Consider the following 26,947-nt stretch of genomic DNA (forward strand, 5'->3'; position numbering starts at 1 on the left):
CATATTATTTTAATTTTTTTCATCAAATATTTAAAACTGATAAATAAATATCCCGTCATAAATTCTTGGTATGAAAAAAAATATAAAAATATATGAGCTGTGATATATGACAAAATAATAAATGAATAAATAAAAATCTCTTGGTGTTTCGGTTCGTGTCGTATGCAGTAAATAAAAAAAAAATACAAGAGGATTCCCAGTTGTGATATCACGAGCTATATTTTGCTATTGATACAATACAATAGTGGAAATGCCCTGAGGAGGCGTTTTCGTTGTATCAGATCACATTACACATAAATTTTGATTTCGTATCTAAATATAAGTGTATATTTATATTGCTGATTAGTTTTATTTTTAATGTTTTTAACGGATATATTGTTTTTGATATATATAATATAAATATTTAGTTTTATTGAATATTTAAAAATAATTTTTATAATCGATTAATTGTCAGTTCTGAACTTTACCGCGCAATTAATACTTGTTTTATATTAATTATGTAAGCATTTGCTGATCAATAGATTGCCTTTTGCTCGTGATATTATGAATAAAATATTAGTACACGTATATCAATATATTTTGTCATTGATGCAACAATAATATTCTCTTGTCTTATAAAATATTCAATTCTTTTTTTTTCTTAAGGGGGACTACTAGTGTAAAATTTTGAAATAATCAATTTTGTTTTGCATATTTCGATGTCTATAGCTTCAAAAATAACATACTAAAATTTAAAGTGCATATCTCGGGTAGTTTTTTTGAGTTACATCTGAAGAGCAGCCGCTTATCGGTTCTCAAAAATCCATTTTTCAAAATTGCTGGAGTTGTAACTCGAAGACAAATCATACGATCGATTTGATTCGAAATGCAGCTTCTTTTATATGTTTCTACGTACCATGAACCTCCAGTTTTCCGATCAAATAAAAAATGTATTAATTTTTGATGTACCTGAAGATCGGAACGTTTTTTTGCGCAACGAAAAATAAAAATTGGAAAGTAAAAAATCTACTGGATGACTACATTTCTGAAATGTTTCGCATATAGATTAGTTAATATGTCAGCCAAAAATCTTCCGCCACCCTAACCACCAGAACTACTCCTTACGCAGTTAAATAACAAATTTTTTTCATTTTCATTGTATGAAAAACGCTCCATCTTCAGATACTTAATTTTGGCAGGCCAAAAATCATCAAATTTTCGCGCGAAATTTGAATTTATTTAAAAAAATTCCGCCATTTTGTTAAATTAAAATTTTTTTCTTAGCCCGAGGGTCATGGTACGAGAAATACCTTCTAGTTTAATAAACTTTTTGGTTTTTTGATTTCCGACATTGCGAAGGTCGCTATCACAGCAGTGAGGGGACTTATTTTTAGAGCGTTGAGAGATCATGAATAACTCGCTGAAATTTTGAATTTTTTGGTCCAAAAATTTTATCATATATTCATTATATATCCAAAAATATATTCTTAGAACATTAAAACATTCCATCCAGTAGTTTTCTTAAAAAAAATTCCCAAAAATCGTCTTTTTTTAGGCGGTCACACTAGTGATCCCCTTTAGTATTTAAAAAAAATACAAGGTAATAAAAAAACAAATCATTTTTCACTGTATTTTTTATTATTATAAAAATAATCTATTATTACAATAAATGTTCTTCACTTATATTTTTAAATTAATCACTAAATATTTAATACTTAATTTTTTGTTCACTTTTTCATGAGTTATAAATTATTTATATTTAATTAGTTAAATTAAATTAAATTAAATTAATGTTCAAGTTAATAATGCAGAAGAAAATAATTTTTATGAATAAAATGTAAGGACTGACGTATGATTACCACGTACTAATAAAAACGGTGGCATATCTCGTGTTAAAGTTTCGAGCCAGGCCATGTACAATGGCGCTGACACTGCACCTTTTCGTGGCATTGGCAATGTCCTAAATAAACAAAAAAAGTTTTATAACTCCATACATACAGAGAGATAATTTTGAAATAATTTTAGCATTGAAATAAACAAATATCTCACATGACAATAAGATTTGCATCCATTGAATTTTCTATAAGTAGTTCACGTAACCGTAAATGGCGGTTTGTTTTTTCATTCATTGCCAATAATTCTGATTCTGTTATTTTTGATTCTAGAAGTAGAAAATTAGTAAAATATAGTCATTAATATTTGCGATTAATTAGTTAATTAATTATTGAAGACAATTTTTATTTAGTATTAGAAATTTTTCAAGACAATAGACTAAAATTTGAATGATTAAATTTTTATTTAACTTTAAAATCATCAATACCGAGGACGATCGGGAAAAATGGAATAGTATAATTTTTTTTAAGCGGCTTTCAATTTCCATTTATCATTTTTTCAATTATTTACGCAACTTAAAGTGCCCGGAAATAAAAAAAAAATACTTTTTTAAGTTTATTTGCAACCCTGGTGGAAATTTTTTCTAAAAAACTCAGTTCTAAAGTTCTAAAGACTTTTTCAGAGTTTTTCAGAGAAAAGTCCGAACAATTCCCACCAGGGAAGTTCATATATTTCACCGAAATTCGCATATAAAATCGTCATATTTCTCAAATTTAATTAAAAACATTTTAAAAATGATTTTTTTTTATTCTATTTTGCCCGAACATAAAAAAAAAATTTATTGATAGCAATTTAAAAATCGTGCTTAATTTTTTTTAATTTAAATGAAAAGTAAAAGAATTCAGCGATCTTGGAACAAAAAATGTATTTTTTTTTCTTCATTTCACACGGCTCCGTTAATTAAGTAAAAAAAAACTAATCCTAGTATCTTTAATCCTTGTTCAAAGTAATAATCGAGAACAATCGATAACAATTCTCAGATATTTCAAAGTTATAAACATCTATAAGCTCTAATTAAATTCAGCGAGAATGACTCGGTCTATAAAACAGTTCGTTATCAGTTTCTAGATATTGAGAGCTTCACAAACAGTCTAGAGTTGTCCGCAATAATCTCCACTGGCTTCTAATATAAAGAATAAAAATAAAAGACTCTTTGGGCGGTGAATTTTTAATTAATGCTTCCGGCTATTAACGACAGAAAAACTTTTAAGTTTTTCTCAATCTTTCTGTTCTCTATTGCGGGATAAAATATTAAAGCCACTTTAGATTTTTTATGTCATAAAAAAACGATTAAAACTTTTGTTAATTGTCTTAAAAAACTACTAATTAATAATTTTTCCTAAAATTTTCAATTAAATTTTTTGATTCTCTTATAATAATTACTAATTAATAAATTAATTAAATGAATACCATTATCTGAAGATCGTGATCTACTTTGATAGTCAGCAATTAGTAAATCGAAAAAACTTTTAGTTTTTTGGTCCGCAGCATTTGAAATATTTGGAATAACTTTGAGATCTGAATAATCGATTCGAAATTTCGATAATAGACTCGCCATGCTAGAAATAATTTTCATTTTTACTTTAAATATTTAACTATCATTGAAAAAAAAATTAACTACCGTTTTAAAAAATTGATTACTCACTTTCGTTGCTCGTACTCCAATTCCGAGTGTCTATTAGCTAAAGCAAATACTCTTAATTTACTACTAGACCAATGACGACGTGTGCTAATAATATAAGGCAACAATAACGTCAGTCCTCCGTCGTCGTACAGCCACCACACATCGATAGTTCCCTTTTTTTGTTTTCTTCGGAACTTTGTTATTGAAGTCAGTACATCTTGTGATATTATTGAAATATTTGATTTATTGTCTGTACGTTCATCGGTTGTCGATGCATCAGGATTATTACATATTTCTGTTGGTCTACTTAGTGATGGACTGCCTGGTATTGAAATATCTGAACTACTGCTTGCTATAATAAGTAGATAAATAAATAAATAAATATATAAATAGGGTAAGAAACCAGTTACCAGCCACCTCATGTTAAATTATATCTATATATATTTTGAGCCAATGTTTAAGTACATGACCGGCTGGGTACTGGTGCTCTTACCCTATATAGGAAAATAAAAATTAGATTCCTTTACCTTGACTGAGCTGAGAAAAACTTTGGTTCCCTCGTATTGTGACGGAACTTTTTTTAGAATTTTCCGGTGTCTCATTTAAAATTTCGCTGTTATCGAAACCTTCACTTATTCGGAGAATAGCAACTGCTACATGCATATCTAAAGCTTTGCTAGAAAAATTTTAGTTTTATTATTTAAATAGTGTATTACGCACCTAGGGAAGAAAGTAGGATTTGTTGGCGTAATATTGTCATCCGAGTTGTAGGCGATACAATTTTTTTTCTCATACCGGAATGAAAAATTTGATTAAAACAAAAATTTAAAAAGTCGAATTTAAAATCTCAAGAGAGAAATTAATTTGAAATGAGGCCACTGAGTCAAAGATATGGAAGAAAACCAGAAACTAGATTTAATATTTTTTGTGGGTATAGGCACCGAGTCAAGATTTTCTATATATTTTTTTGAGAGAAGTTGAGGATGAAAACTTAATACTGGATTCATTATTTCTATCCTTCTAGACCAATGGCAGTGATGTTTAAAGATCATAACGTTGATTAGAATTATAAAATAAATTATATTTTCTACTTATGCATAACTAGGTCTACTACGGCCATTTTTTTATTTTTCAACTAGAAATGCTTCAATTGCAAAAGTAATTATTGCTCTATATTCGGCTACGATATTTTTATGAAATAAATAAAACCGCGAATTATATAATTTGAAGAAATACTTACTGCATAATATTGAAGTACATATCAAGATTGTCTTGGCCACAAACAGACCAATCTTGCTTATAACCCATTAATAAAATATTAGGACGTAATTTTCCCAACCCACAAGTTTGTAAAAGTGACGTCGCTCCTTCTTGAAAATTAACTCCGTCAACTACCGTATAAAAACCCTTTATTTTATTATTTTTTAACCAGTAAGAAAATTTACTTATCATCGCACTCCGTGTTTTATGATTTAAAGTACTCTGTAAAAAAATCAGTTACCAATAAAATAGTACATTATGTAACAAGAGATTAAATAGTATATTTTGTGATAAGGGATGAAACAAAGCGACTTCAGACCACACGAAAAAATTGGAACCCGACTGGTTACTGTACTGAGTCGGGTGCAGAACAGTAACCAGTCGAATTACAATTTTTCCGTGCAGAGTGAAGTTGGCTGACATCACCCGTAGTCTAAAATCTTGTTTCATTCTGTGTCACACACTAGATTTTTCATGATTACAGTCGAACTCCATTAACTCGGAACTTCCCCTGAATCTTGAACCCTATCACGAACTACGCTGTCTGCCACCCAATGCTATGTCTGTGTATATTTATATATGCATCTTAAATATGATGTGAGCGCATGCGTGTAGTTTCCTTTTTAAGGGAGAAAGGGCATTCGATAACTCGGAAATTCCAAGAAATTTCCGCTCCTCCGTAGACTAACTATCCGAGTTAATGGAATTCGACTGTACCTGCATTGGAACTTAAAGTTTCAGTGTCAGTAACCAGTCAGAAACTAGTATATTACACACCTAGGGAGGAAAGTAGGACATTCTGACCCGCGTAATTGCCTACCCGAGCCTAAGGCGAGGGTAGAAATCACGCGGACTAGGACATCCTGTCTTTCTTGGTGTGTATACGAGTTTTCACCAGATCTACAGCGGAAAGTTTAAACTTTTGTCTCTGATTGTAGCAAGAATGGCGCATGCGCTAATTTTTATAATTTGTTTTCTCATAAAATAAAAGAGTGACTTTCTTCCCTCTAAAAAGGGCAGGATTTTAAACTTTCGGTGCAGGTATGGTGAAAAATAAATATTATGAAGACTATTAAACTAAACAAGTACCTGAATAATATCACCACAAATAAGAAGGCTTTGTTTTTTAGTAATATAATGAGCGAAATCTATCAATATTGATCTAGCACTTGGATTACCGCTAAGTACTAGTATTTGAGGCCGATAATTTTTTACATGTTCTTCTACTCTGTCTAACTGATGTACCGCATTTAGCGCATTATTGTAAGTCTGTGCTTGGGTCGTCGATCCCCAATTAACATCTTAAATAAATATTTGTACAAATTATTATATTTAATAATTGATTTCTATATAAATACTTAAAAAAAAAGACGATAACTTACCCGGCTTTCTATAAGAAACAACCAAATAAAGAGCAAGAACAACACTGAGTGTTATCAATGCTGTCCACCATGATATAAGAAACATTACTGCAACACATAAAATTGCTCCAGCAAGACTTAACCACATATTATAATACTAAAATAAAATAATAATGTCATTTTAAATGCCAAAAAAAAAATAATTTTCAGTCGTTAAAAAATATTTTCAATTTAATTACAATAAATAATTTTGGTAATTATATAGAAGTCTACTCCTCGTTTTTTTACTTTGTTCTGATAAATTATAAATAAAAAATTATTAAAACGTTTTATTACTACGCATTAATTTATAAAATATATTCAAATTAAAAAATCACGAATTTAAAAAAAAAAATCTATCAAACTCATGATTTAAAACTTTAAATAAAATTAAACTTCTTATTCATTAAATCACTACTTTTGATGAGTGTAAATGTAGCAGACATCAAACAAATTTACAATTATTAATAAATAGACTAAATAATTAATAAAATAAAATTTTTAAAAAATTAAAAAATTAATAAGTGCATTTTTTATAAATTTTATTTTGTTTATTATTTACTCTGTTTATTAATAATTTTAAATTTGTCTGATGTCTGCAACATTCACACTCATTTACTTTTGAACTTTTTTTTTTAAAGCCATTTCCAAAAAAATTCAAAAAAAGTTCACTCATATAAAGTCTTAGACTTTTTTTTTTTACTATCAAAATTACAAAAGTTCCAAAGAAATTCCACTCGAAGTTCAAATCTGTCTCGAGTTTAAAAGTTCCACATATTGAACTTTTTTGTAAAGAATTTTTTTTATACGGAAGTTTTATAAAAATAAGTAGAGTTTTACTTCTATATCATTACCAAGTAATTGTTTTTTTTTTTTTTTTTATAACATACTTTGAAAGTTGGTCTCCAGCCGATTGGTTTAGCCAAAGATGCATGAAAAGTACTAAAATTAACGAGTGTGTACGCTGCCAAAAAAAAATTCGATATCAATGGCGCAATCGAATTTAAATTACCTAAAAAAAAAAAACAATATTATTTTATTTATCTACTTAGTATTGAAATAAATATACAAGAATAAAATTACCAATTAAAATAAATCCAATGGCGATAAAAAATGTAAGAAAGTAACCGCGAATTGGTTCTTTGCCTTTTTTACCGCTGAACCAGGCAATGCCTGGGTACAAATGATCTTGACAGAGAGCTTGGAATACTTTTGGAGCTGACACTAGAGATGCCAATGCGCTGGATAATGTTGCGGCGAAACATCCAGCGTAAATGAACGGCCCAAATGCGGATATTAGTTCGATAACTTGGAAACTATTGTGTGAACCATATTTACAATTATTCTGGGTGCAGTTAAATGCCGTACCGTAAATACTCCATATTTTATCGGTCTCATTTAAATTGTCAATTATGTAATTATTGGTAGTGTCGTTGTCTTGGGTTGCAGAAGAATTAAATAATAAATTTGTACTGTTGATTAGTATGTCGGTTTTATTGGTCATTATTAACAAGTCAGATACATTTCCTGACGCTTGTCTCATTACAGTGGCACCGACCATTGCTGCCATCAGTAAATATGATATTGTTGTTAATATTATTGCTAAAATAGTGCCTTTAGGTATTGCTTTTTGGGGATCCTGTAAAAAAGTAGAAAATTAATTTGAAATGAATCGGGCAATATTTAAAAAAAAATTGATTGTCGAAAAAAAATAATAATTTCGGGCAAAATGAACACGATACTGAAATTAGCCAACGTCTTATAATTTTTTTTTTTTTTTTTATAATGATAAATAATAATTAAAAAAAAATTTGAAAAAATTGCACCTATAGTTTATTAAATTTTCTACATGTGCATTTTTTTCGATTTTTGTTTTTTTATAATTAATCGGTTGAAAAAAAATTTGAGAATTTTTAATTGTCTGCTAATTTCTGGATCATAAATGAACGACTCCAAAAAAGATGAAATTTTTTTGTTCATATTTCCAAAAAAATTTTTTAAAATAATTTCTCTATCCATTAAATTTTTTGAAAAATTATAAATTATTTGATGATACTGAAGTTAGAAGACGTCTTATAATTTTTTTACGAGCGACAAATTATAAAAAAAACTATTTTAAAAAATTGCACTAATAGTTTATTAAATTTTCTACATGTGCATATTTTTAGTTTTTTTTTTTGTCATTTAGTTGTTGAAAAAAAAAATCCAAAAATTGCTAATTGTCATGATCCTGAAATTAGCAGACAATTAAAAATTTTCGGATTTTTTTTTCAACAACTAAATTACAAGAAAAAAATAATAAAAATATGCACATGTAGAAAATTAAAAAAACTACAAGTGCAATTTTTTCCAATTTTTTTTTTCTATAATTTACTGTCTAAAATAAACTCCAAAAATTATTAGACGCCTGCTAACTTCAATATCATCAATTGTCTGTTAACTTCATGATACTGAAGTTAGCCGCCAACTAATATTTTTTTTTTTAAACGATAAATTATGAAGAAAAAAAATATTTTAAAAAATTGCACTTATAATTTATTAAATTTTCTACATGTGCATATTTTTAGTTTTTTTTTTTTTTGCCATTTAGTTGTTGAAAAAAAAAATCCAAAAATTGTTAACTGTCTGTTAACTTTAGGATCATCTTATTTCTAAACGAAAATTTTTGTCTCACACTTTGCCCGACTAACTTATAAATATATTTATTTAGAGACTAATAAATTATATAAAATATTACTTTTAAATCACCAGAAATATTCGCGCCAGCTAAAATTCCAGTTGCTGCAGGAAAAAAAATAGCGAGGACTGAAAAAAAATTATGCTCTACCCCATCATAAGGTCTATAGTCCGGTGCGAAATTTTCTTTAAATAACTCGGCTGTAAAAATGTAAATTTATTATTTTTTTAATTACATTTAATTATTAGTAATTATGATAATAGAAATATTAATATATTACCATTGTATCCAATAAACCCTTTGGCATATTCTTCATTATTTTTTGGTCCCATAAATGTACCGATAATGAAATCACACAGAGCAATTAGTAAAATAATAAGTAGACCTATTTGTGCTTTAGCTTCCCACTCCATTCCAATCATCACTATTACAAGTAATACACAAATGGTAATGCAGCCTACAAAAAATTTTCAAAAATATAGATCATGATTTCCATTGCAAAAAAAAAGACATCAATATTAAATTAATGTGATCCTGAACTCAACAGACAATCAGCAATTTTTGGATTTTTATTTTCAATAGTTCGATTACAAAAAAAATAAAAAAAAAATATGCACATGTAGAAAATTTTAAAAACTATAAGTGCGATTTTTTTGAATGTTTTTTTTTTTTATAATTTATTTAAAAAAATACAATAAAAAATTTATGAGACGTCGGCTGACTTCAGTATCATAAATTTATTAAATTATCAATTATTTTGAGACTTTTAATCAAACTCATATTTTATTGACTCCCTAATGGAAAATTTGGGAATTTTCTCTGAAAAATTCTGAAAAAGTTTTTAGAACTTTGGAACTGAGGTTTTCAGAGAAAATTCCCAAAAATTTTCACCAGGGGTGTTTTGTATTTTAAATTTATCATGTATAGTAAAAAAAAATTGCTTTGAATCGTTAAATTAAAGCCCAAAAATTAATGACTTCAGCCTTGAAGAGCGTAATAGAGTTTTAGGCCACCCACAGTCTGATTTTTTTTTTATTTCAATGAATTAATACAAATAAATATAAAAATAAATTAACCTATTATTCTGACATCCCACTCGGCGCAATCGACGATACATTGTCCGCTAGATCGTAATAGATCTTGTAAGCTTTCACAAAAACCAACAACGTACATCGAACATGCGACAGCATTAGCTAGGGAAAAAATTAAACCAATTGATCCACCAAATTCTGGACCAAGAGATCGTGAGATCATATAATATGTTCCACCTATAATTAAAATTCTCTATTAGTGTTTATTATCATTATTATTATTTTGATATTTACCTCCTTTTATAAGACCATTGGTACTGATTGCAGACATTGATAGTGACGTTATTGTCGTCACTACAGTTGTCGTGAGAATTAATACAATTGCTTGCCCTTAAATAAAAATATATTTAACATTAATTACGTTCAATCAAAGTTAAGTGTATACAGAGAAATATTATTAATGTAAAGATTTATTTCTACACATTAAGGAGAAAGATAAACAATTTTTGAATCAATTTAATTTAACGATCAAGTTTTTAAACCAAATAAAAAATTTTAAGCGTTTTCTATAATCTTAACAGGGGGCTACAAATCTTTTATGTTAACCCGTCAGCACTTCCGTTATGAGCATTTTGCTCACAGGACACTATTCAACTTATAGGATATCGCTGTCGCGCAAGCGAGACACTAAAAATCACGGGAATGCTGACGGGTTAAAAAATTCAAATTCTTTAGCAAGAATAATTATTTTGAAATTCTGCTTTACGAGTGCAACTAAAATAGTTTCGTTTATTCCTCTGTTTGAAGGAAAGAAATCAGGTACCGTTTCATTTGAGAGAAATATTATTAAAATTATAGGGAGCACCGTAAGTATGATGACCGCTGGCGTAATGTATTGGAAATTTTCGGTTCCATGACAACTGATCCCAGACAAGTGATCACACGATAATGGATCCCACAGACAACTGATCCCACTGACAAATTCATAAAATAATTAATTACTATGACATGAGTAATTAAAATTCACTGTTGTAAATATAAAAAGTTAAATTATATAAATTAGTTGTTGATAAAAATCAATTGACGATCAATTGTTGATGGGATCAGATGGCGGTGAGATCAATTTGTAGGGATCACTTGTCGTGGTATAAAATTGTTGGGATCAGTTGATGGCACACCGAAATTTTCCTATACACTGTAAGAAATTTACAGTGAATACGGATTTTAATTCAACCCGAATTCTATCAGTCACAGAGTTCAGGAGTTTTACAAAAAAAAATCAATTCGCGTACGAAGTAAATCGGGAGTTCTTTTTTATCAGATGTGAATCCGCATCTATTGCGATCTGGAATTTTAGTTTTAAAATCAACTTCGCATTGAAGGAAATTTCACTTTGAGGGGATTAAACAAATAATAAATCAGCTCCGCATTCTTAGGATTTTAAAAAGAATCCAGCGAGAAAATCATTTCTAAATAATTCCTGAAGTCTAAGCTTAAATATGAGATCAATCCCGGCCTGAATTTTCAATAATTCAAAAGTTAGGGATTTTTTTAAATTTTCATCAAAAATATTTTAGAATTTATTTTAAATTTGAAAAAAAATTGATTTTTTAACAAAAATTCAATTTTTTTCAAATGTTTTACTAAAATATATTTGGCGGCAATAAATAATTATGAAAATTAATTTTTTTTTTTACATAAAAATTAAATGCATACCAACTCCAGCTTGTGCTACGACCCAAGACAGCCGTAGAAATAACATGACACCCCAAATATTTAGAAGACATCTCATCAACACACCTTGTATCCATCCAAATTTTATACCTGTTTCTGGTTCTTTTATGTGACTCACTGGCAATGTATTTGTTACAGCACCCTTAAGTTTAAAAAATTAAAAAATTACTCAACCGAAAATTGTGGATTTGTAATTTAATGAGATTCTGTCTTTTTCAAATCGATAAATCTTTTAATCCAGAGGTAAATAATTATTTACAAGTGCCTTGAATCCTAAGAATTTAATCTAATAAATTAATTCAAATGCTATTATAATGAATCATAAGAAAAGCGAGTATTTTTTTTTTAAATAATAATAAGTCAAATGTCAAGGTCTTGGATAATGTTATCTCATTAGACAGATATATTAATTTATATAGGACACGAATTTACAAATAATTTTTGTTATTTAAATTTTTTCATTTAAATAATTTTTTTTTTCATTGGTCATAAAAATTATCTAAGTTATGATAGCAGACAACTGTGCGAATGATTCAATTCGCATATTGAGCTTTTACGCTCCCCCTAACAGAAACTATATAACTCATTTATGAGTTGTTTTAATGACGATTCAAGTTCACGATCAATGAACTAAGAATAGACAAAAATAATTTTTTAATCGGAAGTTATGAAACTTATGGAAATCTAAAAATAGATTTATTCAGATTTTTTAAAAATGATCTTGAAGTTAATAGACAATTAACAATTGTCGGATTTGATTTTTCAATAAAAAAAAAATTGCACATGTAGAAAATTAAAAAAACTTTAAGTGCAATTTTTTAAATACTTTTTTTTTTACAATTTATCGGCTAATTTTAGTATCAAAAAAAAATTTTATAAATTTATTTGAAAAATAAATTCAAAAGTCTTTCAATTAAAAAAATTATTATTTATTTATTCAAAAAAAAAAAAAAAATGCACATGTAGAAAATTAAAAAAACTACAAGTGCAATTTTTTTAAATATTTTTTTTTTTTACAATTTATCGGCTAATTTTAGTATCAAAAAAAAAATTTATAAATTTATTTGAAAACTAAATTCAAAAGTCTTTCAATTAAAAAAATTATTATTTATTTATTCAAAAAAAAAAAAAATGCACATGAAGAAAATTAAAAAAAGTACAAGTGCAATTTTTTTAAATATTTTTTTTTTTACAATTTATCGGCTAATTTTAAAATCAAAAAAATTTTTATAAATTCATTTGAAAACTAAATTCAAAAATCTTTCAATGAAAAATATTATTATTTATTTATTAAAAAAAAATTCTATTTTTAATATTTCTATTATAACATCTCAATTTAAAAATATTTAAGAAATTTTTTTAATCATCTGATTCAATAACTGAGAATGTAGAGGTCTTCATATTGACCTGTAAATTATTAACCAACTCACTCATCATTTATTTCTTCTCTTACCTAATTTTATTAATAACTCTAATTAACTAATAAAAAAAAAACAATATTCAAGTTTTAAAAATAAATTTTCTCTAGTCATTTAAAAAAAAAACATTTTAAATTAAAAAAAAAAAAAAATGTTACCTTACTGAGAAGACTAGGGTCGTGAAGTTCATCGAGAGTAGGTCTGTGTGCCGCTTGAATGCTCAAAATATTTCTATAATTATCCAACCGCGGTAATGCTTCGCGTGTCAGATGTCTTAATGATTTTTTCGTCTCTTGTTCACCCAAAAGACTGGTACGTCCTTCCATGCTATCAACGCGATTTACGTGAAAACGTGTTCGACGTTGCAGTGGACTCAATTCAACGTCTTCCATAGTTATTTCCGTTTCGTTAACTTCATAAGGCATTTTTATTTTCTTCTAAAATTTTAATAAAACCAAAATTAAAAATAAACAAATTTTCTCATTAAAATTAACATTGATTTTAATTTTGAAAACTCAAGGTCATAAAAAATTTTGATTCCCTAAGACATAGGGTAGAGGTACCGTTTTTGGACACTTTAAAAATTTGAATAAATTAATTCTCAAAAGACGCAATGACAATTTATTTTTTCCATGCGTTCAAAAAAACTTTTACCCCACTATTAAAGTGGAAATTTTATTTTATACTTCATTAATTTAAATAAAGGATTAAATGTCCAAAAATGGAGCAGTGGCCACAAATGCAACTTCTACCCTATAAATTTAAAAAAAATAAAATTTTTGTAAGCCAGTAAAATTTGAGTATCTGCTCTATTTTCTTGATCAATTAACACATCTTTACCTTGAAACAATTACAAGATAAATAGAGCGTGGGCCTGTCAATTATAAAATTATTCTCGTTTACAACGCCCGAATACAATTAGAATACTATCATGTACATCAGTAATTTGCATCAAAGAACACCGCTCTCGTATCATAAAATTTAAATTAAATAGTAAAACAATATATAACTAAATTTATCAATCATGCAAATAAACTTTTGTCTTTTTTAAATCAATTCAAATTTAATTTCAACCATTCAGTTTTTTTTTATAAATAATTTTAAAAAATCCATTCAAATTTGAACAATTAATTTTTTTTTTATTTTTATAAATGAAAAAAAAATCAATCACTTAAATTAATTATTAATCAATTGAAAAATAATTTTTCAAAATTAATATTCAAAAACCAACAGGAATTTTTTTTTAAACGCAAAAAAAAACGTGTCAATTCAAACTCCATTTACAAAGTAACTTAAAAAAATATCAAAACTAAAAAAAAATTACAAAATGTCTTACTTGTAAATATTTAGTTAATAAGTAAATGATATTTACTCTCAGTCACAATTAGATTCAATATTTAATTAGATTAAATTCCATAGCCTTCGTGATATAAAACATTGTCATTTTTTTATCAGTTATTACAAAATTTTCAAGCATTTGAATCACTGATATAAAAACATAAATAATAAATAATAATTTAAAAATAATTATCTATATTTTCATATTAATATCGATAGTTAAAACTATAATAAATATATAAAACTTCGTAAATCGGAGTAAAACAAACGTTTTTGAGAAAATGCACGTGGAAGAAACGCAGAGACGCGGACGTCTATCCACTGACACTGACAACACACGTGTGTAACTTGAATGAAAGTTATATTTCAGTTAACATCGCGTCTTTGCCTGTATGAGCTTGAAATATCCCCCTCAGAGCCTTCGAATAACCGCGGCACAAATACATCCATCTATATATAATATACATATATAATGCACACACATACATGTGTAGTAGCGATATATATATGAAAGAATTTGTCTATATTTTAAAAAGTATTGGTATAGTGGTTTTATACAGCCGCGTATAACAGCGTGCGCTACAGTTGAACTAAATTTATAAGGATACGCGCATAAATGAATATAATACACTACTTACCAACATGTTCCTTTATTGTAACGTATATTATATATATATATATATATATAGGTGTGAATGTATGTGTGTATCCTTTTATCGTGTGTCATGTCATGTCCTTTGGCCATCTATCTATTTTTTAACATTTACTTGTTTTTTCCACACCCATCAACCTATTTCTACGTTTATCGGATCAAAATATATATGTATACATGTACATAGATTTTTTTATGTTTATCAAAAGTAATCTATACACTAGGTTCATAAATAAAAGAAACTTATTAATTTTTTTAGTTTAAATTTAAGTAAAAAAAAACTATTACTTGTGAAAAAAAAAATTTTGAATTTTTTATGAAAAATTTCGATTATTTTTGGAGTAGAGAAATTAGAGTAGACGCTTGAAGAATGACTCGATTTATTTGCAATATGGATACCGTATTTTTAAATTATGTTTTTATTGATTTTGAGTTTTTTATGGTGGTTCGGAATTTTACTTTTTTTTTTAATTTTCTACAGAAAATAATCAAGTGAATGGAAATTTTGAAATATAAATACTAGAGTAAAAAAATAAAGTGTTCATTTGTGGAATATTAGTTTGGGTCAAATTTTTTGTCTATCATCGGTGAGATATTTGTACATATTTTTAATTAAATAGACCATTAATTTGTTGAGTATATAAATTTGAAAATCTGTATTTTGAAGACTTTTTTCATTTATCATTTCAAAAAAATATAAAATACGATCGATTAAAAATAATATTTATTTTAAATGAATAGAAAAATTTATAATTTGGTAAATAAAAAATTTATTTAATCGTTTGTCCATAAAAAAAAAAATTAAATAAAATTTTGACCTGGCAAATAATCGATTGGCAGAATGTAATTCCAACTTGTGTTTAATTATTAAAATTTAATAATACCCTTATTATTGTTGTTCTTAAGCTATAAATTCTCAAAACCAAACAATTTAATATTTAAAACCACTCAGGATTTATTGGTCTAGACTTCTCTGAATAAAAACACGGGAGTATTTAAAAATAAAGGTTGAAATAGTTGTTTATATTTCTATTCATCGTATTACAAAGAAGCCTTATACTATACCGAGAGTTAAATTAAATATTTATAATCGAGTAATAAAGTAACAAATAAATACTTCAAGTATTTTCATTATTAATCTTATCCTATGTAAGCATAAGATTAATTATCACCTAGGCCACTGAAGACAAGTTCAATAGCAGCCTGGACATCGCCGTTGGTAAATTCCAGTGCTTGGATGTTAAGAGTGTCATCTCGAAGACCGATTTCGTGCATCTGGGCAAGTTGTGTTTCGAGATTACTCGAAGATCTCGCTGGTGGTATCGCTGGAGATGCAGCCGAACTGATAGCAGTGGATGACGCTGATGTTTGAAGGGGTGGTGGTAAACCACCGGAAGCAGAACTGGCAGCAAAAGCTTGTTGCATAGCTTGGGTAAACATTTCCGTAGTTATTATACCGGAACCGAAGCTTCCTGTTGACGCTGATGATGATGAGCTGGATGGAGGTGGAATTCCTGTACGTCCATTAGCGCCAGCACGTGCGAGCGCGGCTGCTAATTGTGCTGTCGTAATTGCCATTGGACTGGAACCAGCATCAAGTCGCGATGAACCGTTTTGATGCTGAGCTGAATCTGATGACTGTGATGAGTCGCCGGCCATTTCGTCGTCGCTTAAATTATCTAAGCTGTAGGAGTAAGCTGTCGATGCTGCGTTCATTGATGATGATGAGGGTCCAGATGATGCTGCTGCGTTGTGGGCTTCCTCGTGTACTGCTGCTGCTATCAGCTGGGCTGCTTCAACTAATACTGGATGTAATTCTGCGATTCTAAAATTTAAAAATTATTTTTATTGTATTTATTTATCTGGGGATTAGTTTTAAAAATTATTTTTTGTTTTATTAATTTTCAATTAATTTATGCCTTTTTTTGACGTTTTCATAATTTCGATTTAACATCATAGTAAAATAATTAGAAATTTTTTATTTTATATATTTTTGATGTTTACATGGAAGTAAAACTCCACTTATTTTTATATATTTAAAAATTCTGGTGACTAATTTTTTTTATCAATCCGCCATAAGACAAAAAAAAATTAATATCTTGATTCTTCAATTTTTTTATGATAAATAATTAGGCTCTCACTTATAGATAAATTTGATAATTAAATTAAATATGTCAGAGACTAACTTGAATCATAAATTAATGCCATTTTAAATATTAAAATACAAATTAAAAAATTATTTTGTCAAGAACTTGAGAAAGTTTAAGTATGCAAACAAAACGTCGCGGTGTTTACAATAAACTACAATAGCCATTAATTTATCATGATTAAATTGAAGGTAATAAATTACGCAGATAAAAAAACTTTGCAAATTTTTATCAGCAAAAATAAGAGATGAGCATAGAAATTTAAAAAAATAGGAGTAATGAACAATAATAGAGTACTAATTTTTTATATCACGTCCAGAAATTTAAAATAAATAAATAAATGGATTACAGGGAGTAAGAACAAAGTAAAAATTCGAGTATCAACTTTGATTTAGTTGTACCTTCAGTCCCTTTCTTGGGACTTCCTCCCATCAAATCAAAGCTGATGTTCTGATTTTGGCAGTGTTACAATTCTACTCACAACATCTCTATTCAAAGGAAGTAGCTACAACTCTACTCACAACTTTACTCAGCCTTAACTCTACTCACAGTTTTTTTTACTCAGGTTTAACTCACCTCAGTTGTATCTTTATTCAGATTCAACTAGACGGAAAAAAAATAATAGTGGCTACGTCTGCGATAATACTGAGTACTTTCTGTAAAAGAAAAATTTCAGACAGTACTGTATGCTATCTAGACTGTATCAACTGCTATCTAGACTGTATCAACTGCTATCTAGACTATATCCACTACTGTCCGGGATAGTACTCAGTACTACCCAGAGAGTAGTGGATACAGTCTAGATAGCATACAGTACTGTCTGAAATTTTTCTTTTACAGAAAGTACTCAGTATTATCGCAGACGTAGCCACTACTATTTTTTTTTCCGTCTAGTTGAACCTGAGTAAAGATACAACTGAGTAGAGTTAAACCTGAGTAAAAAAAAACTGTGAGTAGAGTTAAGGCTGAGTACAGTTGTAGCCACTTCCCTTGAGTAGAGATGTTCTAAGTAGAATTGTAACACTGCCCTGATTTTTTCCTTGTCCTGACTCCCAGTGATCTATTTATTTATAATAACGTACCTTTTAACAGTGTCAGAATGAGTAAAGTGTGCCATTAAATCAGGATCTTGAAGCATAGCAATTGCTACTGAGTCTTCATTAAGTCCAGGAGTTGTTAAAATAATATTTTCAATAACTTCTGGTCGTTTACTCAGCCGCTAAAATAAATTAAAACAAACAAATTAATCTATCAATCATAAAATTAACACTCATTATAAAATAAACTTACGTGTAATGCACTTCTCAATGCCGGGTTTTCATTGAATGATCTGAATGCAGATGCCAGTTGTAAAATACTTTCTTCAGAAATAGATTTTGCTGGTACTGGTATCTCTGGATCTTTTTTCTTCAACACGTGAATCATTGATCCACTTTTTAAACCGCAAGATTCCAATGTAACGTCATCTTCAAGTATACATCCGCAGTATATGAGGTCTATTAATAAAACAAACAAACAAAGAAACGATAAATTATAAAAATCTATTTATCACTCGATAACCTCAAATTTTTTCAAACACGTGATTTTATTCTTAACTTCATTTAAATTATTAAGTTATTTTACTATAAAATTTTATCAACTCAACGAGACAAAGAATTCAAATTCGTTAAAATATTTATAAATTGTTGTCTTTAAAAAAAAACTTACCAAATGAATCCTTAGGAAGTTCTATTTTCGTAGCAGTTTCCATCCGCAGATTTTCAACCTTGGCTTTTAAATTAACGTCATTTAATTTAATGAACTTGGATGGGCCAGGCATTAATCGCACACCAAGTAATAATTCTGTTGCCATTTTTAAATTATTTCAATTTATATTAATTATTACTTTTATTTATATTTCGTCACAACACAGCTGAGGTTAAAGTTGTAATGAGGACACGATGATTTTTGTTTATTGTGGTCACTGGTCAATGTTCAATAGCCAATGATTGTATGTGTATATATATGTTTAGATAGTTAATGAGTATTTGAAAATGAAGGTTTTTGATCTTGGCGCCTCTATAGAAATTTTTGTCAACTAATTTATTGTACCCGACTCAGTCAGTAATTTAGTTTAGACGTGAAATTATATAGGGCAGAGGTACCGTTTTTGGCCGCTTTTGGACACGAAAAATTAAAAAAAAATTTGTAAAAGATGAAACGACATTAAAAATTTTTTGTATATTTTTTTATTAATTAAAATAAAGTATTAAATGTCCAAAAATAGAGCAGTGGCCACAAATGGGACCTTTCCTATTGAGTTTAAAGCTGGATCGTACAGCAAATTTTCGAATTCTATTGATTTATTAATTGATTATTATCACAGCAATTTTTTCAGCTTTTGGAAAGATGCATAAGATGAATTTCCTCGGATGATTTTCATCATTTGAGTCTCATAAAAATTTAAAACGTAATTAGAAATATAAAATCCGGAAATTCGCTTATTACTACCGCCTCTTAATTACTCTTTCGTAGGCATTTAAAAATTTTTTTTTACAGATATCAAATTTTGGTATTAAAAATAAAATTTGTCTGCTATCTTTACTATCATAATTATTTATTTATTAAACTAAAATTAATTTTCCCTTCTTATTCGTTAATTTACGGGAGTAGTTTTAAAAAAAATATGAAATCGTCCGCATCCGTTTAGTATCCCTGATTAAAAATATTTAAAAGTATTAAAAAAGATGAGAATTGAATACTTTTGAATAAATCCTATTCCACAAGATTTTCATCTGGAAATAAAATTGATACTTATCAATTATATTGAATCTGAAAATAATATAAGAATTTCTAAACTTTCAAAGAATTGAAAAAGATTCGAATAAATTGATATTTTTAATCTTTCTGAATTCCATTATAAGAATTAGAAAGTATTTAAATGATCGAAATTCCAATTCCATTTAATATTTTTCAAAATCTCCGTATGAATTGAAATAATTTTCAATACTTTTCAATGAGTATTTTTAATCAGGGATAATTAGACTGACTTATATCCTGTATATAATTTTTTTATATCACATGTATGTCAATGTTGATATCTCTATATTTTGTTGCTCATATTTAAAACTCACCACCCATTAAATCGTGAACTCAAAATATTAATTTGTCTTATTCCAGTAAATTTATTATTTTAAAATAAATAAATTCAGTAGGACTTCGTTATAAGACTATTAGTTACTCTCTCAAACTATTGCGATACTTGATTTATATAAAAGACAGCAAATAGTCTTATAACGAGGTCCGACTGTATAATGATTAGTTGAATTAATTTTTTATTCAGTATTAAAAAATATTTTTTTTAATGGTCCCATACAAATATAAATATTCTTCATTATAAATATATAATTTTATACTTAAAACATTTTTTATATAATTTCAAAAAATCATTATTTTATTAATAAATCAAACAAACAAAAATTTATCGGAAGAACAAAAAAAATAAATAACAATTAATTGCAATATCGTTCAAATTAAATCTCTACAAATAAATTGTAAATTTCTGTCATCATTAACTTTAATTATAAATTCTGTGGTTAAATAATTTGAGCTCAATATTTATATGTAATTATTAATTTACATCGAATTCGAGAATTTTCATTATTAACTAAAATTCTCAACTAATTTTCTTTTTTAAAATTTGTTTGGGCATTCGTGTACTTTTTAGTAAAACTGAATGAGAAAAATTTAAATAAATATCTAGAGATGTAAATATAATTTTATGAATAATTCGTGATAAATGCATTTAACAAAAAATATAAATATATATGAATGTTTATATAAATATTATTAAATAATTAAAAATAGATGGGTTTTAAAATTCGACCTTTGGACGAGTTTTAACATAAACGTAAGCAATAATGAGAATAAATATTGCAGCCAATGTCGGTAATACTAAACTAAATACCCTCTGTTTATTTTCTAAAAATTCCTTTTTACGTTCTTTCTTCTGTTTGTTTGTTTCTTTCGTTTTTCCTTTCAGTTGCCGCATGTTTTATCTAAAAATTTTAATAAAATTTGTTAATTAAAATATAAAAATTTTTAGCATCAACATGAGAAGTTTTTTTTATGTATACTGAACCCTGGTAGAAATTATTCGGAATTTTCTCTGAAAAACTCAGCTCTAAAGTTCTAAAGACTTTTTCAAAGTTATTCAGAGGAAAGTCCGAAAAATTTTACGATCCTGAAGTTAGCAGACAATTAAAAATTTTTGGATTTTTTTTTTGAACAATTAAATTTGCAGAAAAAAACAAATAAAAATATGCACATGTAGAAAATTTAAAAGACTGTAAGTGTAATTTTTTTTTTTATAATTTATCGTTTAAAAAAAAATCCAAAAATTATTAAACGTCAGCCAAATTCAGTATCATAAAATTTTCACCAAGGAAAGTAGCAGACATCAGACAATTTTGTAATTTTTATAAACAACAGTCGTAAGTAAAATCTAATTTTTATGATTTGCATAAAAAGATTTTCCAAAACTTTTCGAAATTTTTTCTATTTTATTTGTTTATTCAAAAGAAGTTAATTTTTTACTGTCCACAAATTTTATAACAAAAGTTAGCCGTCTAATAATTTTTTGATTTTTTTTTCAAAACAATGAATTATAAAAAAACATATTTTTAAAAAATGCACCTAAAGTTTTTTGAATTTTCTACATGTACATATTTTTAGTTTTTTTTTTTATAATTGATTTGTTAACAAAAAAATACAAAATTTGTTGTCTGTCAATTTCAGGATCTACTTTTAGTATCATGAAAATTAAATGTAACCTTATGGTACTCAAATTTTGAATTTAAATTTAAAAAAAAATATTCAAATATATCAGATTAAAAAATATTCAATATTATTAATATCACTGAACAATATTGTCATAAATTTAATTTAGATAATTAAATAATAACATAAATTAATAATTATTTACCTGTATTGGTTCTAAAAGTGACGCAAAAATTAAGTCAGTAAATTTATTAATTTATTTTATTTTTTTTTGTCAATGTGTAGGTTTTTATTAGACAGTATTCACAAGTTGTATGACAGTAAATTGATAAATAGATGTTGCAAAGGTAGATTTAAGTAGTAATAATTTTTAGTGAGGTTGACACGTAGCTTAGCTGAGATTGTTGTGATGTCATTTCCTGCACTCGTGAGCTGTGACGCGATTCAACTTTTCAGCTCTTCTACTCCATTATAAAATATATTTATTTTTTAAACTACAGTTTATTTAATAAATACATGTATTGCTAATTAATTATCCATTAATTAATAAAAAAAATAGTAATTCTTTACTGCAGATCTTAAATTTTTTTTTCTAAATTAAATTGAATACTTATAAGAAAAAATTTCAAAAAATGTCTAGGAAATTTAAAGAAAAATTTTTCATTTTATCATAAGTTATTTCCAAAAAGCTTTAAAATTTGAAAATTGATATTTTCAGTATCATAAATAAATTCGCTTTCTAAATTTTATGTTAATAATTAAAAATCATTTTTATTTTTTATAATTAAGCGTAAAGTCTGGCCCAGTTCCCAGCTTTTACAGACTTGGACTTAAAAAGTCTTAATTTTTTAAAAAATTCTAAAGTAATTAAATAAAAAATTTATGAAAAGTATGAAAATAAATAATTTTGTCAATAAAATATATAAGAATGGATGAAAACTAATTAAGGGAAAGTAATTTGAAAAAATAATTTTTTCCGACTCAGTTTCAATAAAATTTTTTCAAAAGAACGTAATTTATACCAACAGTTAACTCAAAATGTTAAATAATATTTTAATTTTCAAATATATTTTTTTCAAAATTATCTAATGTCGAAAAACTGAAAACTATTTAAATCCAATAGTTATATTTTCCCCAAAAATAAATAGATGTCATTACTTATGTAGCACTACTCAAGTCATACTAATTACCAATCAACTAACTGCTGTCACACAACTTACTATTTTACAATACACGTGTAATAATAGTGTTGAAACTAAACCAAAAAAAGTCTTATCAAAAAATAATAATAATCATTTTCAATAGACCACCAAAATACATCCGATTCAAAAAACTAAAAATTCAACATAAATTCTGGAAGTAATCAAAATTATAGTAATTTCCTTGACAGTCATTCAATATTAAAAAAAAAAAAATAAAATCGATTATATAATAAAAACTGATAATGTTTTTTTCAATATCGCGATATACAATAGAATTATAAATTGTGTCATGAATATTCAAAAATCATGGGAGTACACTTACATTTATCAAACAGTAAGTAGTTTTTAGATAAAATAATTTTTTTATTAAGTCATAATTCAAATCGTATTTAATATTAATAATAATAATGATATACTAAATAATTTTCGGTGTGAACGCGGATTAAATCCGGAGTAGATGAATATTTATTTAATTCCCTCGGAGTAAAATTCACTTTGAAGAGGAGTTTATTTAAATATTAAAACTCCGAATCGGAGTGAATCCGGATTTAAGTAAAATCCAGATCACTACGAAATTACTCAGCTGAAAAAACAAACTCCCTTTTTACTCCCGACTCGAAGTGATCTCTGGTGCAAATTTTTCGGAATTTTTTCTGTAAAACTCAGTTATAAAGTTCTAAAGATTTTTTCAAAGTTCTAAAAACTTTTTCAGAGTTATTTGCAGATAAGTCCGAAAAATTTCCACCAGGAATTTTTTTTAACTTCGGAACTCCAAGTGAAGGAATGAATTCGGATTTAAATAAAATCCAGATCACTACGAAATTACTCAGCTGAAAAAACAAACTCCCTTTTTACTCCCGATTCAAAGTGATCTCTGGTGGAAATTTTTCGGAATTTTTTCTGAAAAACTCAGTTCTAAAGTTCTAAAGACTTTTTCAGTTATTCAGAGAAAAGTCCGAAAAATTTCCACCAGGGATTTTTTTTTAACTTCGGAACTCCGAGTGAAGGCGTGAATTCAGATTGAAATAAAATCTGCAATCACTGAATTCACCCCGAAGGAGGTTTTTATTTAAATATTTAAACTCCAAATCGGAGTGAATTTGAATTTAAATAAGATCCAGCTCACTCCGGTGGAAAAACGAACTCCCCGTTGATTCTGTATGCAGTTTTTTTTCTAAAAGTCCGAAACTCCGAGTGAAATCGAATTTAAATAAAATCCGCATTCACTCCCGATTTTTTATGATAATGAAGTTAGCCGAGGTTTAATAATTTTTGGGTTTGTTTTTGAACAGTAAATTATTTTTAAAAAAGTATTTTAAAAAATTGCACCTGTAGTTTTTTAAATTTTCTACATGTGCATATTTTTATTTATTTTTTTTTTCGTGATTCATTTGGTGAAAAAAAAAATCCGAAAATTGTTAATTGTCTGCTAACTTCAGGATCATGATTTTTTATTGTAGTATTAATAATAATAATAAAAATAAATTTATTCAGATAAAAAAGGAGGTCAATAGTTGAAAAAAAAATTTCCCAATGGATTGGATAGAGAAAAAAATAATTCCATCAACTCTCGCATCAAATGATTCTTCAATTACTCCAACTACTGCTAATAAAAATGTCATTGATAACGATAATAATAACAACGAAGATGACTCATCTAAAGTTACAATCAGGTCATTACTCCAGCTTACATCAAATGACAGTAGAGAATTCATTTGCGGATGGGGTGCCGCGGTGATAAATGTCGGAGTGACATATCCCATAAACAAAATAATATTTCGGCAAATACTTGAAGGTGTCCAAGTTAATATCGCGGTAAAACAATTATCTAAGGAGGGTATAAGACTGTTGTATCGTGGAATATTGCCACCATTGTGTCAAAAAACGCTATCGCTTAGTTTAATGTTCAGCGTTTACGAGGGCAGTAAATATCGTATCCAGATGTTAACTAACAGGCCAATTTTGTCTAAAATACTGGCCGCTAATTTCGCTGGCAGTGTCGAGGCAATTTTGATGCCTTTAGAACGTGTCCAGACGTTGCTTCAGGATTGGCGGTATCACAATAAATTCAAAAATACATCAGACGCTTTTAAATATTTGCTTAGAAATTACGGTGTCGGCGAATGTTACCGCGGGTTGATGCCGATTATTATTAGAAATGGATTATCTAATTTAACATTTTTTTCATTGCGTGATTTATCGAAAGATATTGTCGGTAATGACCAAACTTTATTTAATAATTTTATTTGCGGTGCGTTGATTGGCGGATTTACGAGCACGATATTTTATCCGATGAATGTAGTTAAGATTCACATGCAAAGTAAAATCGGCGGTGACTATGACAGAATTCTAGTGACACTGAGAGACGTTTGGGTGATGAAAAATCGTAGTATTACTAATTTTTATCAGGGCGTTCATTTGAATTACATGAGATCATTTGTAAGCTGGGGTGTCATAAATGCCGCGTATGATTTTTTGAAATCTTTTATTTTTTGATTATTTATATTGTAATTTAAATTAAATATTTATATAGATAAATTTAATTACTATGTATATACTGTTGTGTATTTACTTATATTAATTAAAATGGATATTCATTTATGTATGGATTATTATATATATTTATGTAAATTAATAACGATTGTAAATGAATTTATTTTTGTATGATAAAAAATTTTGATTATGATCTGTTATATTTTTTATTAATTATAAAGTAATAGGAAATTTATAAAATACTGCCGTTTAAATGTTCTCAATTAATGTATCGTTACAATGTATATTTATTTAGTATACAATTGAATTTTAGTAAAATTTAGATTTTTAATAAATTATTGTAATATGGATATGTAAATATGAATCATTTTTTTTTAATTATTGTAAAGAAATGAACGAATTAAATATAGTTACATTTTGAAAGATAAAAAAATTTTAGTGACAACTTTCTTGAATAAGTTCATTATTGGAACATCAAAGAGCAAAATACTTTTACTTTGATTTGAAAAAAAAATTTAAATTTTGGAGTTTAGGAGATTATTTTAAACTATTATTTAATAGACATTAAAGTTTGTATCAGTATACGGAAAAATTAGTATTTAGTTCAAAAACAGAGCCTTCGTATAAAAAACTTCAAGTATGATAGCTTGCACTGTGATAATCTAAACTCCTTTTTGCAATAAAGTAATTACAATTATAGATGTAGTATCGGCTAGGATCCCAGATAGCAAAATGACATCTTGATGAGTTCTGAATGAGTTCCTATTTATGATTTGGACGTTTCATCAACATCTTAATGAAATCTTTAAGAAGTTCTCAAGATGTCGAATGAGCCACCTAGCGAACTCAGTAAGACGTCCTTAAAAAGAGTTCTCAAAGAATTATTTTTCCTGACTTCGCAAATAAGACTTCAGTATGAATTTATCACGACGTCTTTAAAGAGCTCCTAATTTTGACTTCATAAAGAAGTTTAAAAAAGAATAGCTTTAGACGTCACAAAACTGACGTCTTATTTATGGAGTCTTCAAGAACTCTTAATTAAGAGTTCTTAAAAATGATACCTTTAAGAAGTCATTATGACTTCTTGAGGACGCCTTCAAAAAAACATCGTAAAGCAGTCATTCCGACTTGAATGCTGTCTGGGATGGTGTGGATACTAGGTAAGGATATTAGATTTTGTTCATATCTTTACTGAAGGAATTACAGATCGAAGATAATTATAAGTATTTATTAAATACGTCCTCGACAAAGGTCCAACAAATTTAACAAATCCAAAAAATTTTACAGATTTTAATGTATTTTTAGTTGAATGGAACTTTAAATTTGCTGTTTGCTATTACA

At 27.3% G+C, this 26,947-nt stretch overlaps 4 protein-coding genes across 6 annotated transcripts; 1 reads left to right on the forward strand and 3 right to left on the reverse strand.

The window, feature by feature from the left end:
- Positions 1-1,607: 1,607 nt before the first annotated feature.
- On the reverse strand, positions 1,608-15,013 carry LOC130672327 (bumetanide-sensitive sodium-(potassium)-chloride cotransporter). Of its 3 annotated transcripts, none has more exons than XM_057476852.1 (17): positions 14,993-15,013; positions 13,175-13,453; positions 11,581-11,740; positions 10,159-10,254; positions 9,910-10,101; positions 9,114-9,290; positions 8,894-9,033; positions 7,240-7,795; positions 7,047-7,168; positions 6,139-6,274; positions 5,846-6,057; positions 4,737-4,978; positions 4,024-4,172; positions 3,518-3,848; positions 3,283-3,431; positions 2,029-2,140; positions 1,608-1,939 (listed from the first exon to the last, which is right to left on the reverse strand). In XM_057476852.1, exons 1-17 carry the CDS (start codon positions 14,996-14,998, stop codon positions 1,804-1,806), a joined length of 3,195 nt encoding a protein of 1,064 aa, XP_057332835.1. In that variant the 5' UTR covers positions 14,999-15,013; the 3' UTR covers positions 1,608-1,803. The 3 variants fall into 3 exon arrangements, with proteins under 3 accessions (XP_057332835.1, XP_057332837.1, XP_057332836.1); XM_057476854.1 differs by lacking the exon at positions 14,993-15,013 and adding an exon at positions 14,389-14,818; XM_057476853.1 differs by lacking the exon at positions 14,993-15,013 and adding an exon at positions 14,353-14,817.
- Positions 15,014-15,823: 810 nt separating this feature from the next.
- On the reverse strand, positions 15,824-19,135 carry LOC130672328 (ubiquitin-like protein 7). Its single transcript, XM_057476855.1, has 4 exons — positions 18,861-19,135; positions 18,444-18,649; positions 18,236-18,372; positions 15,824-16,831 (listed from the first exon to the last, which is right to left on the reverse strand). Exons 1-4 carry the CDS (start codon positions 19,003-19,005, stop codon positions 16,168-16,170), a joined length of 1,152 nt encoding a protein of 383 aa, XP_057332838.1. The 5' UTR covers positions 19,006-19,135; the 3' UTR covers positions 15,824-16,167.
- Positions 19,136-20,890: 1,755 nt separating this feature from the next.
- LOC130671010 (single-pass membrane and coiled-coil domain-containing protein 4 homolog) lies at positions 20,891-22,329 on the reverse strand. The gene is made up of 2 exons (XM_057474681.1): positions 22,117-22,329; positions 20,891-21,190 (listed from the first exon to the last, which is right to left on the reverse strand). Exon 2 carries the CDS (start codon positions 21,181-21,183, stop codon positions 21,007-21,009), a length of 177 nt encoding a protein of 58 aa, XP_057330664.1. The 5' UTR covers positions 21,184-21,190; positions 22,117-22,329; the 3' UTR covers positions 20,891-21,006.
- A 779-nt stretch (positions 22,330-23,108) lies between these two features.
- On the forward strand, positions 23,109-25,799 carry LOC130671008 (mitochondrial nicotinamide adenine dinucleotide transporter SLC25A51). Its single transcript, XM_057474680.1, has 2 exons — positions 23,109-23,447; positions 24,608-25,799. The coding sequence occupies exon 2, from the start codon at positions 24,647-24,649 to the stop codon at positions 25,607-25,609; it is 963 nt and encodes a 320-aa protein (XP_057330663.1). The 5' UTR covers positions 23,109-23,447; positions 24,608-24,646; the 3' UTR covers positions 25,610-25,799.
- Positions 25,800-26,947: the final 1,148 nt, after the last annotated feature.

This window comes from Microplitis mediator, chromosome 7 (assembly GCF_029852145.1).
Source record: "Microplitis mediator isolate UGA2020A chromosome 7, iyMicMedi2.1, whole genome shotgun sequence".
Taxonomy (NCBI): Eukaryota; Metazoa; Arthropoda; class Insecta; order Hymenoptera; family Braconidae; genus Microplitis; species Microplitis mediator.

Excerpts from the sequence above, each read along its gene's own strand:
- LOC130672327 (XM_057476852.1), bottom strand. Across the intron at positions 4,979-5,845 it reads TTTGTGGTGATATTATTCAG|AGTACTTTAAATCATAAAAC; the intron begins GTACTTGTTTAG and ends ATTTTTTTACAG. Across the intron at positions 3,432-3,517 it reads TTGGAGTACGAGCAACGAAA|CATGGCGAGTCTATTATCGA; the intron begins GTGAGTAATCAA and ends AATTATTTCTAG.
- LOC130672328 (XM_057476855.1), bottom strand. The coding sequence starts at position 19,005 with ATGGCAACAGAATTATTACTTGGTGTGCGATTAATGCCTGGCCCATCC. Across the intron at positions 18,650-18,860 it reads ACTTCCTAAGGATTCATTTG|ACCTCATATACTGCGGATGT; the intron begins GTAAGTTTTTTT and ends TTTTATTAATAG. Across the intron at positions 16,832-18,235 it reads CATTCTGACACTGTTAAAAG|AATCGCAGAATTACATCCAG; the intron begins GTACGTTATTAT and ends TTTAAATTTTAG.
- LOC130671010 (XM_057474681.1), bottom strand. The coding sequence starts at position 21,183 with ATGCGGCAACTGAAAGGAAAAACGAAAGAAACAAACAAACAGAAGAAA.
- LOC130671008 (XM_057474680.1), top strand. The coding sequence starts at position 24,647 with ATGGATTGGATAGAGAAAAAAATAATTCCATCAACTCTCGCATCAAAT.